Here is a 16,841-nt window from a genome sequence, read left to right on the forward strand (position 1 = left end):
ATGTTAAACAGGCCATTGTACCTACACCTAGGTCACCACAATATTTGTTTGTGCAATAAAAATTTAGCATAATATTTTAAAATCTTGTAAAATGATGTTTATTATTTTGAAATTACACTCAAATATTTTTATAATCTTTAGTATGATAACATACAACAAAATAAAATGTCTTAAATAATTATATATTATAATAAAGTTAAAAACAATATGTTAAATATTATATTTGAAAGGTTAATATTTGTTAAATTATTGGTTGTTATTTGACAATAGATAGTATCTCATTTAAACATAGTTTAACAGGAGAGCAAAAACAACCTTTTACAATGTTGATAAAAACAATATTTCTAGATGTCACTAGGTTACATTTTTATCTTTATTTTCTGAATACTTAGAGATAAATTCTTTTGCCAGGTCAAAGATTTATGGAATAAACTTTAAAAGTGCAAAAAATGCAAAAAACAACCTAATGCCATATCTTGATATGTTGAATTAAGTTTAGATGAAAGAATTAAATTTTTTTTTAAACATCATTATAAAAAAAACTGTGTTTAGTATTTTTTCTTAAAATTAATTTAATTATTTTATAACAGGTTGTACACAACCTACATATGGAGGAAACACTAATGGATATTGTTGTTATTTCCCATTCATTTTTGCCGGGATAATTTATTATAATTGTACAACAGTTAACAGTGTCTCATTTTGGTGTTCAACAACTTCTAACTATGATAATGATGGATTGTGGGGTTTTTGTTTAGGTATAACTCATTAAAATATAAAGTATATTCCTTGTTTTAAATAAGTTTTAAAATTTATTTTTCTCTGAGTATGCTCAAAATAAGAGAAATATAACTCAATTGCTGTTGACTAAGTTTATCAAAAGTTACCTTTATACCTAATAAAAACAATAATATAATAGATTGATTTTTTCTGCAATCTTTGCTTTTATTGTTATAGTTAATTTATTTATTTTTATAATTTGCTATGTTATAAAAATTTTAATTATTTTATTTTTTTGTGAGATATGTATACATATTTTGACATAATGACAACTTCTGGATGATTTACAATAGCAAGATTGTATTTAACACAGCATTATTGGAATTAGTAAAGTTTGTTTTTTGATGAAAATAGTTTAAAGTTGTCAAGATAGCATCTAAAGTTTATTTTATTTTTATTCTTTTAAGGATTTAACTTTTTTTTTTTTACATTTCATGTGTCAAGTAAATGTTTCAAGCATTTTTAAACAAAAAATGTATTGCTAAGCCTGATCCAAAAATTTCAGAATATGAACCCCCTATGAACCCCCAAGAAGGGGCTAATCCAAACAAAGTTTAATCTGCAAAAAATCCTTGTTAATATTGTTTTTATTTAAATCAAATGATATTTTTTTTAGGTAACAATATAAATATGGACTTATTTGAAGAAATATGTACTAATAAAGTTATACAAAAAATGTTTCTACATACTTTTTCATAAATAACATTTACATTGAATTCGCCTTTTTGTAGCATAGTTTTTTATTTTATTTTTTGATGTAAGACGGCAATTTTTAATGACAAACTAAATAATTTTCAAAAACCAAATTATTTACAAAGGAGGTAAGATCCATTTTTCTTTTAAGCAACATTGAGCTTTTTTGTGTTGTTAATATACAGTAATACCACAGCCACCCATCATTTAAGAACAGCTGTAGCTGGCTAAAAGTTTTCAAAATTTCACATTGAAGATTTACAAAGCATTTCTAAAGTTCAGAAGCAAATATAGTGAGTAGATGCTGATATATTTTCAGAGCTTTATTGTGTAGGACTTTAGTTTCAATAACAAAAGTATGGAAAGCATGTTTGGGGTGACTTGATCTGGGGTTATCATAAGAAGAATATTAGAAGTATGAACTTGCTTATTTTATGGCTGCTATTTATTCACAGCAACAGCATAAGCTTTATTCAAAAAGTATCAAATGATTCTTTTGTGTTCATCTCTTGAATTTAAACTTTTATTGTGCTTTTGGCATCCTCTGTTACTTGAAAACTTGCTTTATAGTATCTTGTTTGAAATGTCTAGTTTTTTTTTAACAATGAAACTTAAAAAAAAATCCAGAAGCAGTTATCTAAACTTTGCTGCTATCTGTCTTGTATGCTTGCAGAGCATTTATAATATCTGCCATCGATTTCTGCAAAACGCTTGCTGCTGCCAATTGTCTCACCAGTGTTGGTCAAAAAGACACTTTAACGATGCACAAGTGTATTGGGCTGCTATTATAAGCTGCCAAAAGAATTTTAATAGGAAATATTGAAAAAAGATGCAACACATTTTGTTTAAAGTTACATATTGAACAATGATAATAAAAACAAACTGTTCAGATAAGCCCTACATTCCAATTTGTCCCGGACTACTCTATGGAGTTAACAAATTTTTTTATAAACAAAAATTTCTTGTTTATTAAATTAAATACTAAAAGTGTTTAAAATTAATTAAGTTATAATAAAACTTATTATGAAATAACAAAAAAATAGTTACTGAAATTATTTGATAAACGGTTGAAGAAATAATTGGACAATACTGAATATTAATTGAAATAATTTATGTATTTAAACTTGAACACTTTACAAATGATTTAAAAAAAAAAAAGTTAAGAAATAAAAAAAACCATAAAATTAATGTCTAAATACGTTATCCAGTAATCCTAAGTAATTTATAATGCTAGAAAAATAAGTTCTTTAACTTCTATTTATTTTTATTTTTATTATCTTTTTTTTCGTATTTTACCTTAATTTTTATTTCAGGGGGTTCATTAAAAAGATTTTTTTATAAAAAGCTTTCTTAGGATTAGTGCGAAAATGTCTTGCTGATGAGTTGATTAACAATGGCAAAACAAATCCAAACATGCCTAAAATTGAATCACAAAATGTATTGGTTTGTAAAAGTTAAACATAAATCATACAAGAATAAACAGATATTGTTGAAATTATTCAGTAAAATTGTAATAATGGTATCATTTCCCAAAAAAGTTGAAATTTAAGTTTGCTAGTAAAACAAGCAGCATTGTTAATCTTTAATAATTTTCATGGGAAAACAACCCAAAGAATTTCTAAACATTTATCTCCAAGCACCATGTTACCTAAGTACGTTCAAACATGGTTGTGATGTCAAATCAAATCACATAATAATTTATTTTATTTGACATCAAGAACCATTGCAGGTATTTTATTTTTGATGAGATTCATCATCACATAGAACTTTATGCAACTTATTTTCTCCACAACCTCTGGAGGTCTGGGGTCCAGAATATACAATGTACCACAAAAATCAAAGCTGAACAAGTAGCAGAAAAATCAGGTGAAAGATTGATAAATGTATATAAGATTGATAAATGTATTAAATTATATTAGAGTTAAGCTTTTCTTCATAATAAGAAAATACGCTCTTCAATGTTTACACAGTTACCATGTTACTATCAAATCACTATAGTGCTACAGTTAATTTAGACTGATGTGCCACAATTTACAATTTATGTAACCTTGTTCTCACATCTATTTAATAATATCTGTAGTTTGATGAAAAACAATTTTGATTTGTTGTTTTAAATATTTTGTTTTTTAAATATTTATAATATATTTAATTTTTTTAAAAATTTAACTGCTTAAAGTATTTGATAAATTTATTTTTTAAAATATCTGATAATTTTTAATACATTTAGTGTTTTTAGTATTTACTATATTAAGTGATTAGAATATTTATATAGTAATATGTTTGATCAACTTATGACATTAAAATTTCAAATTTCTTTTTTGAAGGATCCGAGTGGAGTTGGTCAGAATGGAGTGCATGGTCTAGTTGCACTGTTTCTTGTGGTAATGGTACTATGAGCAGAACTAGAGTATGCTTTGATGCCAATTTTTGTGTTGGAAATGCAATTGATATACTAAGTTGCTATAGCAACTGTGCAGGTAGTGTAAAAGTAACTTGTTTAAAACCAAAACAAATGGTGTTAAGTGAGAAAATATGTGCAACATGTTTACTAATGAGCACACAATGTGTTTAAATGAAAATAAATGTTTAGTTTAAAACCAAAACAAATGGTGTTAAGTGAGAAAATATGTGCAACATGTTTACTAATGAGCACACTATGTGTTTAAATGAAAATAAATGTTTAGTTTAAAACCAAAACAAGTGTTGTTAAGTGAGAAAATATGTGCAACATGTTTACTAATGAGCACACAATGTGTTTAAATGAAAATAAATGTTTAGTTTAAAACCAAAACAAATGGTGTTAAGTGAGAAAATATGTGCAACATGTTTACTAATGAGCACACAATGTGTTTAAATGAAAATAAATGTTTAGTTTAAAACCAAAACAAATGGTGTTAAGTGAGAAAATATGTGCAACATGTTTACTAATGAGCACACAATGTCTTTAAATGAAAATAAAGAACAGATAAGCCAGCCCTTATTCTGCTACATTATTTTATCAGCCCATATTCTGCTACATTATTTTATCAGCCCATATTCTGGTAAATTATTTTATCAGCCTATATTCTGCTACATTATTTTATCAGCCCATACTCTGCTACATTACTTTATCAGCCCATATTATGCAACATTATTTTATCACTCCATATTTTGACATATTTTTAATTTATTTTTATAAAAAGTCATTTAAAAGGTTTAAGAGTAAAAGAAATAAAATCAGGAGTAAGGTTATGATTTGAAACTATCTTTTAAAGTACTAATTTAAAATTTGGTTTATGATAAATTAGTTTATAACAAAAAAATTTTTTCTTTGAATTCAATCAATCTGTAAGTTATTTTTCTTTAGTAAAGGTAACATTCTCTATAGAATAGAAAAAACTAATACATTTTCTATACAACTATATTTTGTATGCTTGTTTTATATTTTTACATAATCTTTTGTCCAGGTTTTAGCTTAGTTACTTTGATCTTTTATTATTATAAAAGTATAAAATAAACCCAACAACTATAGGTGCTTTATGAAATGGTTTTAAAGTCAAGTTTTATTTAATTTTTTCATTAAATGAAAAATTAATATTTAAAAGCTTATTATTAGAAGTTTTTGTAAATATAAATGTATTTATTTATATTTATAAATATATAAGTATAAGTGTTATAAGTATTAACAAATTGCTGCGTAAAGGTGTTACCAAAATAAAATTGGTAATGATTATTTAAAACTTCAGCTGCACAACAATTTATATTATAACAGGGTTGTAATATAAATTGTTGGTTTTTAATAAAATCTTACATTTAACAGAACACTACCTTTAACAAAACATTACATTTAGCAAAAGCAGATATTCTCACACCTAAGGTGGCATTTTTCGCTGATGATACTACCATTTATTCTTGTCATGATAAAAAGCCAACACTCTCTGATTGCTTGGAGGGGGCATTTGAGCTTAAAAAGGATCTCACTTCTGCTACAGCATGGGACTCACAGTGGCTGGTAAACTTTAATTCAAATAAAACTCAATTTTTTTTCAGCCAATCATTGCAATAATTTAGATCTTCCTATAATTATGAATGTACTCGATGAGTCATCTACTCTTCATCTTCTAGATTAACTATTACTTTCTATCTTTCTTGAACCTGCTAAGGTTGCATCTTTTTATCATGCTTGACGCTTTCTTACTCCAGATTCTATTCTCTATCTCTATAAATCTCAAATCTGTCCTTGTATGGAATACTGTTGCCATATCTGGTGCATATCTTCTAATGATGCTCTTTCTCGTTTAGACAACCATTATCACATTGCTGTAATGTTGCTTCTCTATCTCTTTTCTACAAATACTATAATGGGCACTGCTCTAAAGAGCTAATGTCTCTTGTGCCATCTACTAAAATTCATTCTTGTGTTACTTGTCATTCAATTAAGTCTCATTCTTTTTCTCAGCCTTATTTGTCTAGTTTTTTTCCTTGAACATCAGTTCTTTGGAATTCGCTTCCTTTGAATCTTGCTTTCCTGATTCATATAATTTGCAACCTTTTAAGTTATCTGTCAATCAATATCTCTACAATCTTCGTCTTTTCTCTTCTAGTAACTTCCAAATCTAATAGTGGTTGCTTGCAGCCTTTTTGGAAGTGAAGATGTTAAAAAAAAATAAAAAAAATAAAAACGTTACACTTAACAGAACATTGTATGTAACAGAACATAAATTTTAACAAAACATTTAACAACAGTTTGCAATAATTAAAAGTTTATTAGTTTTTAATTGAAATAAAATAAAAAAATATAAGTTGAATAAAACAAGATAAATGCCTAAAGCGGTAATGGTGTAGTGGTAGAGTGCTTGCTTCATAAGCAAGAGGTTCCAAGTTCGATTCCTAATACGTCCCTAGTAGTACTGCCCTCAACTTGTTCCTCTGTGCAGCTGCCTTGTTTGTCAAGATTTGTGTTTCGGAGTTAGAGTTGAGAGAGGGTTATAACCACAATTAAGTAGCCTCCTCATCTGTAGTGGCCTTCTAGGCCATGGGAGGTGAATGACCCCAAAAAAATTTATATTTTTATATTTTATTATAAATATTAGTTGTTGGTATACTTGGGTGGTTTTTTTTTGACTTATACTACAGTGTTTTTATTTTAATTAAAGATTTTTAATGAAAAATATGTAAAAAATGTAAATAATTTTATGTAATGTGTTAAGGAGTTGCAGGATGTTTCAAAAATAATAGTTGATTTAATTTCAATCAGTTTGCTTTTTGAAGAATTTGAATTTTTGCTTTTGAAAATTAAAATGTTAAAAATGTTGGTTAAATTTTAAATCAGCCTTTGGATAAAAAGTTTGAGCAGCTGAATCAAAATATAGTCTTTATAAATCTGAACAAAGCGAAAATTAATCAAAAAAATAAACTTGTAATGTAGACTTGATTAAAAAGTATGTGGATTGATTTAGTTTCAAGAGGGGAGTGAGCGCACCTTTTTCTATTCTTGTTACAGCCATATATGGGTCTAAATGCAAAAATTAAAATATTATTATAAGGCTTTACTTTGCTAATATTAGGTATATTTTAAAAATTTAAATGCCTATATAAATACAATAGTTATGTTAATGATCACCTATTTCAATGGAACCCACGTTGCATAATAAGATGGAACTTTACCAATTTATTAAAAATTTTGCAAGTATAATTTTTGGTTTCTACACTTTTTTTTTTGCTTAAAACAAAATAGTAAATTATGAATAAGAGTAGGAGGTAGTAGAGTTAGCTTGTAAACCTTAATTTGTCTTTTTAGCGTTAGAATTACAATAAAAATATCCTGACCTGCAAATTCGGGCTGGAATCAGGTTAACATCAGGAGAAGCAGTTGTAAAAAATTGTTTTAACTGTTCCATAATGTCATAATTAAGTAAAAAAATATCATCATGGAAGCCATCTAAACCTCCCAAGCCATAGATATTAAACTTAAAAAAATATATACATTTAAGTATGTTTTTTGTATAACAAGATTATATTTTTTATATTAGAATTTTTTTTTTAATTTTTAAGTTTTATTTTAGGTTCTTGTGTGCAAACCACATATGGAGGAAATTCAAATGGCGCTTCCCAGTGGGCACAGGACCTAAATAAGACGTCTTTTGAACGTTCAAAAGACGTCCAAAACGTTCAAAAGACGTTTAAAAGACGTCTTTTTTACGTCCTGTGCCCACTGGGTTGTTGCTATTTTCCTTTTTTTTATGCAGGAAAATTATATTATAACTGTATAATAAGTGGCAGGACTTCATATTGGTGTGCAACAACTTATAATTACTATAAAGATAAGCTCTGGGGTTCTTGTTCCGGTTTGTGAAATTTATATATGTAGTATAACTATAAAAATTATTAATCAATTATCAATTAATTATTAAAAAAGTAATTAATAAGTAATTAATTAGTTTAAAGTTAAGTAACTAGCGTTGAAGATGATGATGATGATGATGATGATGATGATGATGATGATGATGATGATGATGATGGTGATGATGATGATGATGATGATGATGATGATGATGATGATGATGATGATGATGATGATGATGATGATGGTGATGGTGATGATGATGATGATGATGATGATGATGATGATGATGATGATGATGGTGATGATGGTGATGATGATGATGATGATGATGATGATGATGATGATGATGATGATGATGATGATGATGATGATGATGATGATGAAAAGTATTTTAAAATTAATAAGCTTAAAAATCAGTATTGTTGCATCATTTTAATATATATTTTTCTAAGTCTAATTTTATTTTTTCAACTCTGTTGGACTTGAATTTTTAGCTATAAAAATTTAAATTATTTAAAAGATTTTATAAAAATTTAAATCTTTAAATTTTTAACAAACGATTTTTAATTTTAAAACCTGTCTATTATACCTGTCTATAAGTTGTGTTTACAATCTTTAAAAACCTTTTTCACAAGTAAGGTTTATAATATTGAATTAAGAATGAAGTTGATTTTAAATTAAACTTTGGAAAAACAAGTTATTATTCCGAAAAATTTGTTAAGAATTTGTAGTGCATATATTTTAAAATCTTAACCTCGTTTTGTATATGAGCAATAAAATTTGGTGTAAGTTTACTCAACACATTTAGCGCACCTAGTTCACCTAGTATGTCTTTATTTTAATCCAACTTCTTTGGAAGGTAAATAAGATGAATTCCAAACTAGAATAGCATCACTAAATTGCCCATACATTATTTCAGTTACATAAACATGGTTCACAGTCCCAGCTTTAACAAACTTATACAATTACACTTTGAATATTTAAAATAGAAAGATTCTTGGAAGTGGCATGTTTTTTTTTTAGAAAAGAAATGTTTGATTTTGATTCATTCATTATATAGTATTTTTGCTATTCATTCAGTCGATTTACATATTTACATATTTATATTATATTAATATGGTTTAATTTACATATTAATGAGTCAATCAAATAGTCTTGAGCTCGAATTGATGCAAATTTGCAACTTATTTTATATCTAATTGTTAGAAGTTTAATTAAAATGACAAACAAGTTGTCTTTTAACTTTTTTTTTGTCTTTTGTTTTTTAACTTTTTGTTTTACTGTTTTATTTTTTACTTTTTTTACTTGGTCTTTTAACTTTTTTTCGGTCTTTCAACTTTTTAAAATATTATCTAGAACTTTTAATACTTCTAAACTTTCCATTTGAACTACAAAAGAGTGAATGTCACTGAATGAAATAACACTTTTTATTAAAAATAACAAAATTCAATAAAATAAAAAAGTTACAAGAAACTTTAGCTTTAATGCAGCCATACCTGATCATAGTAACCCCTCTGTCTTCGGGAGTTAAAAATTGCTTTAATAAATTCAGATATATTATTAGGTAGTTGTTAATCTTGGTTCAATTGTTAATAAGCATATAGAAAAATAAAGTTGGTAAAAAGTCGTTTTCTTTTTTATTCAAATTAAACTTGACTAACTTAAAGTTAGTTTGCTTTATTAACACTTTAAAATTAAATATATGCAATAAAAAACAAACAAAACAGAGTTCATTTATTTTTCTACATAAATAAGTTCATACATAGATAATAAGATTTCTACATAGAGTTCATACATAGATAGTCAGGTAAGTTCATGCATAGCTAATCAGATAATTTGCTTGAGAATTCTTCTGATTAATTTGCTAAACTTGACTTAAATATTTTTTGCATTTTTTTACAAGGGTTTAATTCAAGTTGGGGAAGTTGGAGTGCGTGGTCTAATTGTGATGTATCTTGTGGTAATGGAACTATGAGTAGAACAAGAGCATGTCTTGGTGCGGTGAATTCATGTGTTGGAAACAGCATTGAAATAGGAACTTGTTAATAAGTTTTTAATTTATAAAATTAAAAATTTGTGTTTTAAATTCATTATTGGTGTTAAATTGTGGCCTAGATTTTTTTTTTTTTTTAATAATTTCAAGCTAAGTTTTAATTTTTAATTTCTTATTGTTAATAAAGATTGATAGAATAAAACTTATCTTAAAATTTTCTTGTGCTATTATTATTATTATTATTATAATTTATTATATATACTATTTATTATATATATTGTTATTTATGTTATTTATTATATATATTATTATATATTATATATTTACCCATTTAGTAATATTATTAATAATAATAATATTACTAAATGGGTTATTAATAATTAATATTAATGTTATGTAGTTAAATTATTTTTTTTTGATAAAAAAAAAAGTTCAACAAATAAATAGAATAGTTCTATTAGTTTGTTTTTGTTTACAATAATTAATTGTAATTATATATATTGTTATCTATAGTTTTTGTTTACAATAGTGTTTTAATTTATATAATTAAAAAAAAGACTTAATATGTTATTAGATTCATTTCTCATTTTGGTAAAATAGATCATTAGATTTTATATATAATGGTGTAAGTCAGTGGTTCTCAACCTGTAGGTCGCGACCCCACCAGGGGTCTAATGGCAATTTGCCAGGGGTCGCCTAAGACTATCGAAATATGGGGATTTTTGTCTCTATTCTAATATGTAAAACATGGTGTTATTGTACAAATTTTTTTCAGTGGTACTTGTTGAAAATAATCACTTGACAACTTAATGGGACTGATTGAATAGGCTAGTACTGAATAATATAATCATGAGGAGCCTAATTAATTCAATCATACCTGAATGAAAATAATTAAGAGATCTATATATAACTAGACCTGATTATTCAAAATATAAATATGACAGAATTCTTGAGGGGATGGAGAATTTGCACTGACATTGACATTTTGTGCACATACTGTCGCAAGAATATTGTAGGAATGTAGTCATTTGCAGTGTGTTGTAAATGAGACTGTTATCCATAATACGTCATGCTTTTCAAATTTTCACATAAGTATGCAACATAAATATGGTGAATGCATGATATAGAAAAGTAAATATAAATGCAAGTCATAAAGATAAATTCATATACTTGTAATTTAATTATAATTAGAAATCTATTTTGAACAAAATGTAATTACATATTGTTTTGTGATTAAACATAAAACTTTAGCTATGTTCAGTTTTTCACAATGAAAATAATCCCTGTATTTGCGGAAATTTATATTGTGATATATAATTTTATATTATAACAATAGCAAAAGTACAGTTACTTAGGCTTTTTGAGCGTAAACAATTTTACCATTGGGGTCGCTATATCATAGGGGTTGTATTAAAAGGGTTGCGGCAATGTAAAGGTTGAGAACCCCTGGTGTAAGTAGATTTATCTCCATTAATCTTCAGTTACTATTAATGTAAAGTAAAAAAGTTATTTTAAATAAAAGCATAGTTTTTTTAAAAAAAAAATTTAAAATTGAAAGGTTTTGATTACCAAGAGAACAGAAAACAGAAGTTGAAAAAATATAATGTGCCTTCATTTTTTGAATTTGTTGTGTTGATAAAAAGTAAGAGAAAAAATGGAATCAACTATACAATGATGGTTTAATAGACACTAAAAAGACAATATGTTCTATCTTAAATAAAGAGTTAACAGAGTTTACAACTGCTCATGCAATAAACCAAAAATTACCTAAACAAACTTATCCACAAAAAGTTTTACTCAAAAAAAAGATTAAAAATTTTGAAACAAAAGCTTAGGCAAAAAGAAGTAAAAATTGATTCCCTCAACAGAGTAATTAAAATATTAGAAAAAAAAAGTTTATAAAAGTTTTTATAACATTTAATAAGTTAAAAAACTTTTGGATGCACAAAGATAACGTTATAATAGAAGAATAATAAAAAAACTACAGCATCCTCTACATCAGCTATCATCAACCAATCACAAATGTGTTTGATGGTTAAAACTATCATCAACTACTGTGTTTGATGATTAAAACTTCACTTCTGAACTCTTTGTTAAAAACAATGAGAAAAAATAACATTTTATTGTAGTGTAATTTTTATATTAAAATGTTTTATTTACTTAAAAAAACCTGCACGTAGTTTGAAGACAGATTAGTTTGTAAAAATGATTTTGCTATTATAAACTTTTTTCTTTTTTATAAGTACTTGAGTCAGGTTGGTCAAATTGGAGTATATGGTCAAGTTGTGATGTATCTTGTGGTAATGGGAGCATTAGTAGAACAAGAGTATTAAGTCATATTAAGTCAAGAGTATTAAGTCATATTAAGTCAAGTCATAAGAGAGTATTAAGTCATATTAAGTCATATTAAGTCAAGTCATAAGAGAGTATTAAGTCATATTAAGTCAAGAAACATGTCTAGAGCTTCTGGACACTACAGACTTGGAAAAAGTAGAGATATAAAGCCGGAGTCTTTTTGGGACTATATATATATATATATATATATATATATATATATATATATATATATATATATATATATATATATATATATATATATATATATATATATATATATATATATATATATATATATATATAGGTGTATATATTCAAATTAAGAAATGCATAATTATATACCTACAATATATGATAATCACCAGATATACATAAATATTATGTTTATGTATATCTGATGATTATTGTATATTGTGTAATGTAATACATGTTATTATATATTGCTAAGAGTATAAATCGATATCTTATTATATTTAATAAACTTAAAGCTAAGAGTATAAATCAATATCTTTTTATAATAATAATATAAAAAGATATCGATTTATACTCTAAGCTTTAAATTTTAATCAAAAACTCATTTATAAAAATTAAATAAAAAAATACGAAATCTTATTCCGACATTTCAAAACAACACTATTTTATTTAAGTTTTTACATGAAGCATTCAAGTGTGACGATTGTGATTATTGTCACTCATAATTATCTAACGATAACAAATATCAAAAGTACGCAGTGGTGCCTCCTGAGCGTCTATGCGGTTCTGCCCCAGAGGACAGTTTTTAGAAAGAATGCAGTTTCATAAGTTGCTCATTAAGTTATGCCGATGTCAAAAACGGTTTTTACTTGATGAAATAATGCTGATAACAAATATGTTTAACACTAAAATCAAATATTGCTTAATCCTCAAAAAGAAGGTCTGAAAAATATGATGTAAATATTTTTATCAAAATAGACATTATTATGTACAACTTCCAGAAACGCAACAGGCGTTCTTTTTGACATAATCGATTTCACTGATTTCACCATATTGAAAAACTGATTTCACCATATTGAAATAGATGTTTTTAAAGCTGTTTTATATCTTAGGTCCTCGGTATTTTATGCTGTACTCTTTATATTTAGTTAATTTACGAGGCAGTCCACAGTGGGCCAGTAGGTGGACAAAATCGGAAAAATTTTAGCTGTCTAATCTTAAAAACTTATTTAATTTTAGTATTTATATTTATTAGAAGAAATTTATTGATAATTTATTTATGTTAAATCTCTTAGTTACCAGGACTCTAAGCATTTGATTATTGAAATTAAAAAAAAAACTAGTAAATCAAAAAAAAATTATTTTTTCAAATCCATGCTTTATGCAAGCAGAATTCTATTGGGCCTAGAAATTCGTTTTTTGTTATCTTTTGTAGAAGGAAAAATTAGGGTAGGGTGGGGCAAGATAACCCGTGGGGCAAGAAGTCTTTTTGCTTATGTGAGAGTATCATAGGACGGTAATGTTTTATCCCTCTATAATACTATTCATAAAGTTAAAACAAAATTGTGGAATAAAAAATGTTTTTAATATTGCTGGTAGGTGAGGTTTAAATAGGTTTATTACTTTTTGGAGTATTTTGTTAGTAAGTTGCTTCTAATTTTGAATGTTTATTGGATTGGCAATACTTATGCGATTAAGGTAAGAAATGTGTTGTTTTAAAGAGAATTTATCCCACAATAATATATAGTCAAGAAATTTTATAACTTAGCAATAAAATTAATTTTATTTGTATTAAACTTGCACTCACTACAGATGAGGCAAGATGTCCTCGGTTACGTGAGGTAAGATGCCCTCAAAGGGCTTCTTGCGTCGTGGTGTTACGGAATTTCTACCATTTTTAAAGTGTGTTTAGAACATAAAAACGTTTACTAATTTAGTTATTGACAATGTTTATATGTTGATAACTATTATACATATTTATAAATAGCTTTTTAAAATAATTTTATATATTAAGTAAATGTTATAATGTATATGCTAAGTAAAATGAAGCTGTATCACATGCTATTGCTGCAATTCAATACATATTTGTAAAACTTTTACAAATATGCATTGCATTCAGCTGAATGAAGTTGTATTAATACAACTTCATATATTATCACATGCGCATAATACAATTTCTACTAAAAGGAGCTGTGTTTAGCATGCAACATCATTAATAATTGCAACATCGTGTTATTGTTAATAATCTTTTTTTTTTTTTTTTTTTTTTTAAATTAAGGTTTTAAAATAAATTGTGTAGGCATAAACTGCCTGTCAACCTAATTATATAATACTTGACAATTACAGAGTTTGTATAACTAATAGAAAATAAAATGTGGATTAGTCATAGAGAAGCCATTCATTTTTTAGATGATTGTCTAGAAGCAGTTTAAACGTTTTTAAAGATAACGCTGATACAATGTGATTAGGAAGAGAGTTCCATTTATTTATTATTCTTAGAGAAAAAAAATTCATACGTAAATTTAATCGCGAAGATTGTTTTTTTAGTTTATATATATGACCACGAGTAATAAATTTACTATCTATTTCGAAAAGACTTTTGTCACTATTGTTGTTTTTGCACCATTTGTAAGACGTTGATTAGGTCTGCACGAAGTAGCCTGTATTTTACAGTTGTCATATTTAATGCCAACAATCTTTGTTCATACGGTAGATCCTGTAATCCATTGATTCGTTTCGAAGCTCTTCTTAACACATTTTCTAGTTGCCGTTTGTCTTTGAGAAGTCCAGGGTTACAGATTGATCCACAGTATTCTAGGTGAGGGCGGACTAGTGCTGAAAATAGTTTTTTGAAGGATAATAAGTCTGGATATGATGTAAATGTTCTTTTTATTATTCCTATTATTTGTGTGGCTTTGTTGACTTGAATAGTTGTGTGTTTGGAAAATAATAAGTTCGAATCTATGTGACCACCTAAATCTCGTTCGCAATTTGTGGTTTTAATGTTTACTTTTATATTTTTTTCTGGATCATGCATATTATAAGTATGGGATTTGTTGTTGTTTCCTAAGTGCATTACAGAACATTTATCAATGTTAAATTTCATTTCCCATTTTTGAGACCATGTAACAAGAGCGTCGATGTCATTTTGTAATTCTTGCGCAGATTGAGTATTTTCAATAGAACGGAAGATTTTGGTATCGTCAGCAAAAAGAGCAGCTTTTGATTTGATTACTTCAGGGATATCGTTGTAATATATATTAAAAAGTAAAGCTGAAAGGACGGAGCCTTGGGGAACTCCACTTTTAACGAGTACCCAGTTTGAATAATTTCCATTACCAACAACTCTTTGTCTACGGTTTTTCAAAAAGTTTTTAATCCAATATAGTATTGATCCATTTATACCATAAGCTTTAAGTTTCGAAATAAGAAATTTATGTGGAACTTTGTCAAAGGCTTTTTCAAAATCAAGATAAATGTTGTCGATGGGAATATTATTATCAAGTGATGACGTCCAATAATTAATTACAGTTAAAAGGTTAGTTAAGCAGGAATGATCTGGACGAAATCCATATTGGTGTGGACTTAATAAGTTATTTTTAATCAGGTGTGTCATAATATGATTTTTTATAATTTTTTCAAAGATTTTTATTAAAGTACAAGTTATACTGATAGGTCTTTAATTAAATGCTTTTGATCTGTCTCCTTTTTTGAATATGGGTGTAATTGTTGCGTCTTTCCATATTTGGGGTATTGATCCACTCTCAAGTACTTTGTTAAAAATAGTAGATAGATGTTTAGACATTTGAAAGCAAGTTTTCTTAAATATTATTGGGTGTAATGCATCAGGGCCTGGTGATTTAGATGAGTTTAGACTTTTGAGGTATGTTTCGATATTTTCCGGACTTAGATCAATATTGTTTGTTAGTGGATTTACATTTTTATATGTTAGGTTAAATGGTGGTGTTGCTGTTATTTTTTTGTTTGAAAAAGTATCAGCAAAACAAATATTGAATAGATGAGCTTTATCTAGATCAGTAGTTGCAACAATATTATTGTATTGGATGTCAGGGAATTCTTCTTTGTTTTTTCTTTTTGATTTGACATACGAGTAAAATGCTTTTGGATTTTGGTCTATGTCTCTTTGTTTCGTGAAATGCGGTACTCATTATATGTTTCTTCATTTCTGTTCAATATATATTGACGATATTTCTCTCGTTTAAATTTAAGTTCGTTGATTATTTGAAAGTCAATCCACTTTGAGCGTTTTTTATTATTAAAGTTAGATTTTGGGATATTATTGTTGATAGTAGTTTTAAGTTTATTGAAAAAGATACTCCATAGTTGGTCTGAGTTGGATGTTGGACAGAGTTTAATATTTGCAAGGTCTTCATTAATTTTGTCATAGTTCCCTTTTGTGTATAAATGCTTTGTATGGTATTGTGGTAAATTTATAATAGATTCAATCGATACAGCAAAGTAGAGTAGTTGATGATGACTTTTGCCAATGGGTGCTAGATGAGTTAAAAAGGAGATCATGTTTTCATCAGAAGTAAATAAGAGGTCAATTGTAGAAGGATTTTGATTTTGTCTGATGTGTGTTGCATTTGAAATATGTTGGGTTAAAAAAGAATCGCGAATATTTTCAGTAAATTTAATTGATTTAGAGGAATTTGTAATAGGCTGTTTTGGATTTTGCCAGATGATATCTGGGTAGTTAAAATCTCCTATAATAAGAAT

At 26.7% G+C, this 16,841-nt stretch overlaps 1 protein-coding gene across 1 annotated transcript in view; it reads left to right on the top strand.

Moving 5' to 3' along the window:
• The window catches only part of LOC136089523 (fibronectin-like), a 34,762-nt gene extending 27,163 nt beyond the window's left edge, over positions 1–7,599 (top strand). Inside the window, exons 3-6 of the mRNA XM_065815573.1 lie at positions 591–758; positions 3,798–3,950; positions 7,518–7,556; positions 7,589–7,599. Coding sequence (XP_065671645.1) covers positions 591–758; positions 3,798–3,950; positions 7,518–7,556; positions 7,589–7,599 — 371 coding nt within the window. The remainder of the gene's footprint in view (positions 1–590; positions 759–3,797; positions 3,951–7,517; positions 7,557–7,588) is intronic.
• Positions 7,600–16,841: the final 9,242 nt, after the last annotated feature.

The sequence above is a fragment of the Hydra vulgaris genome, chromosome 13 (assembly GCF_038396675.1).
Source record: "Hydra vulgaris chromosome 13, alternate assembly HydraT2T_AEP".
Lineage (NCBI taxonomy): Eukaryota > Metazoa > Cnidaria > Hydrozoa > Anthoathecata > Hydridae > Hydra > Hydra vulgaris.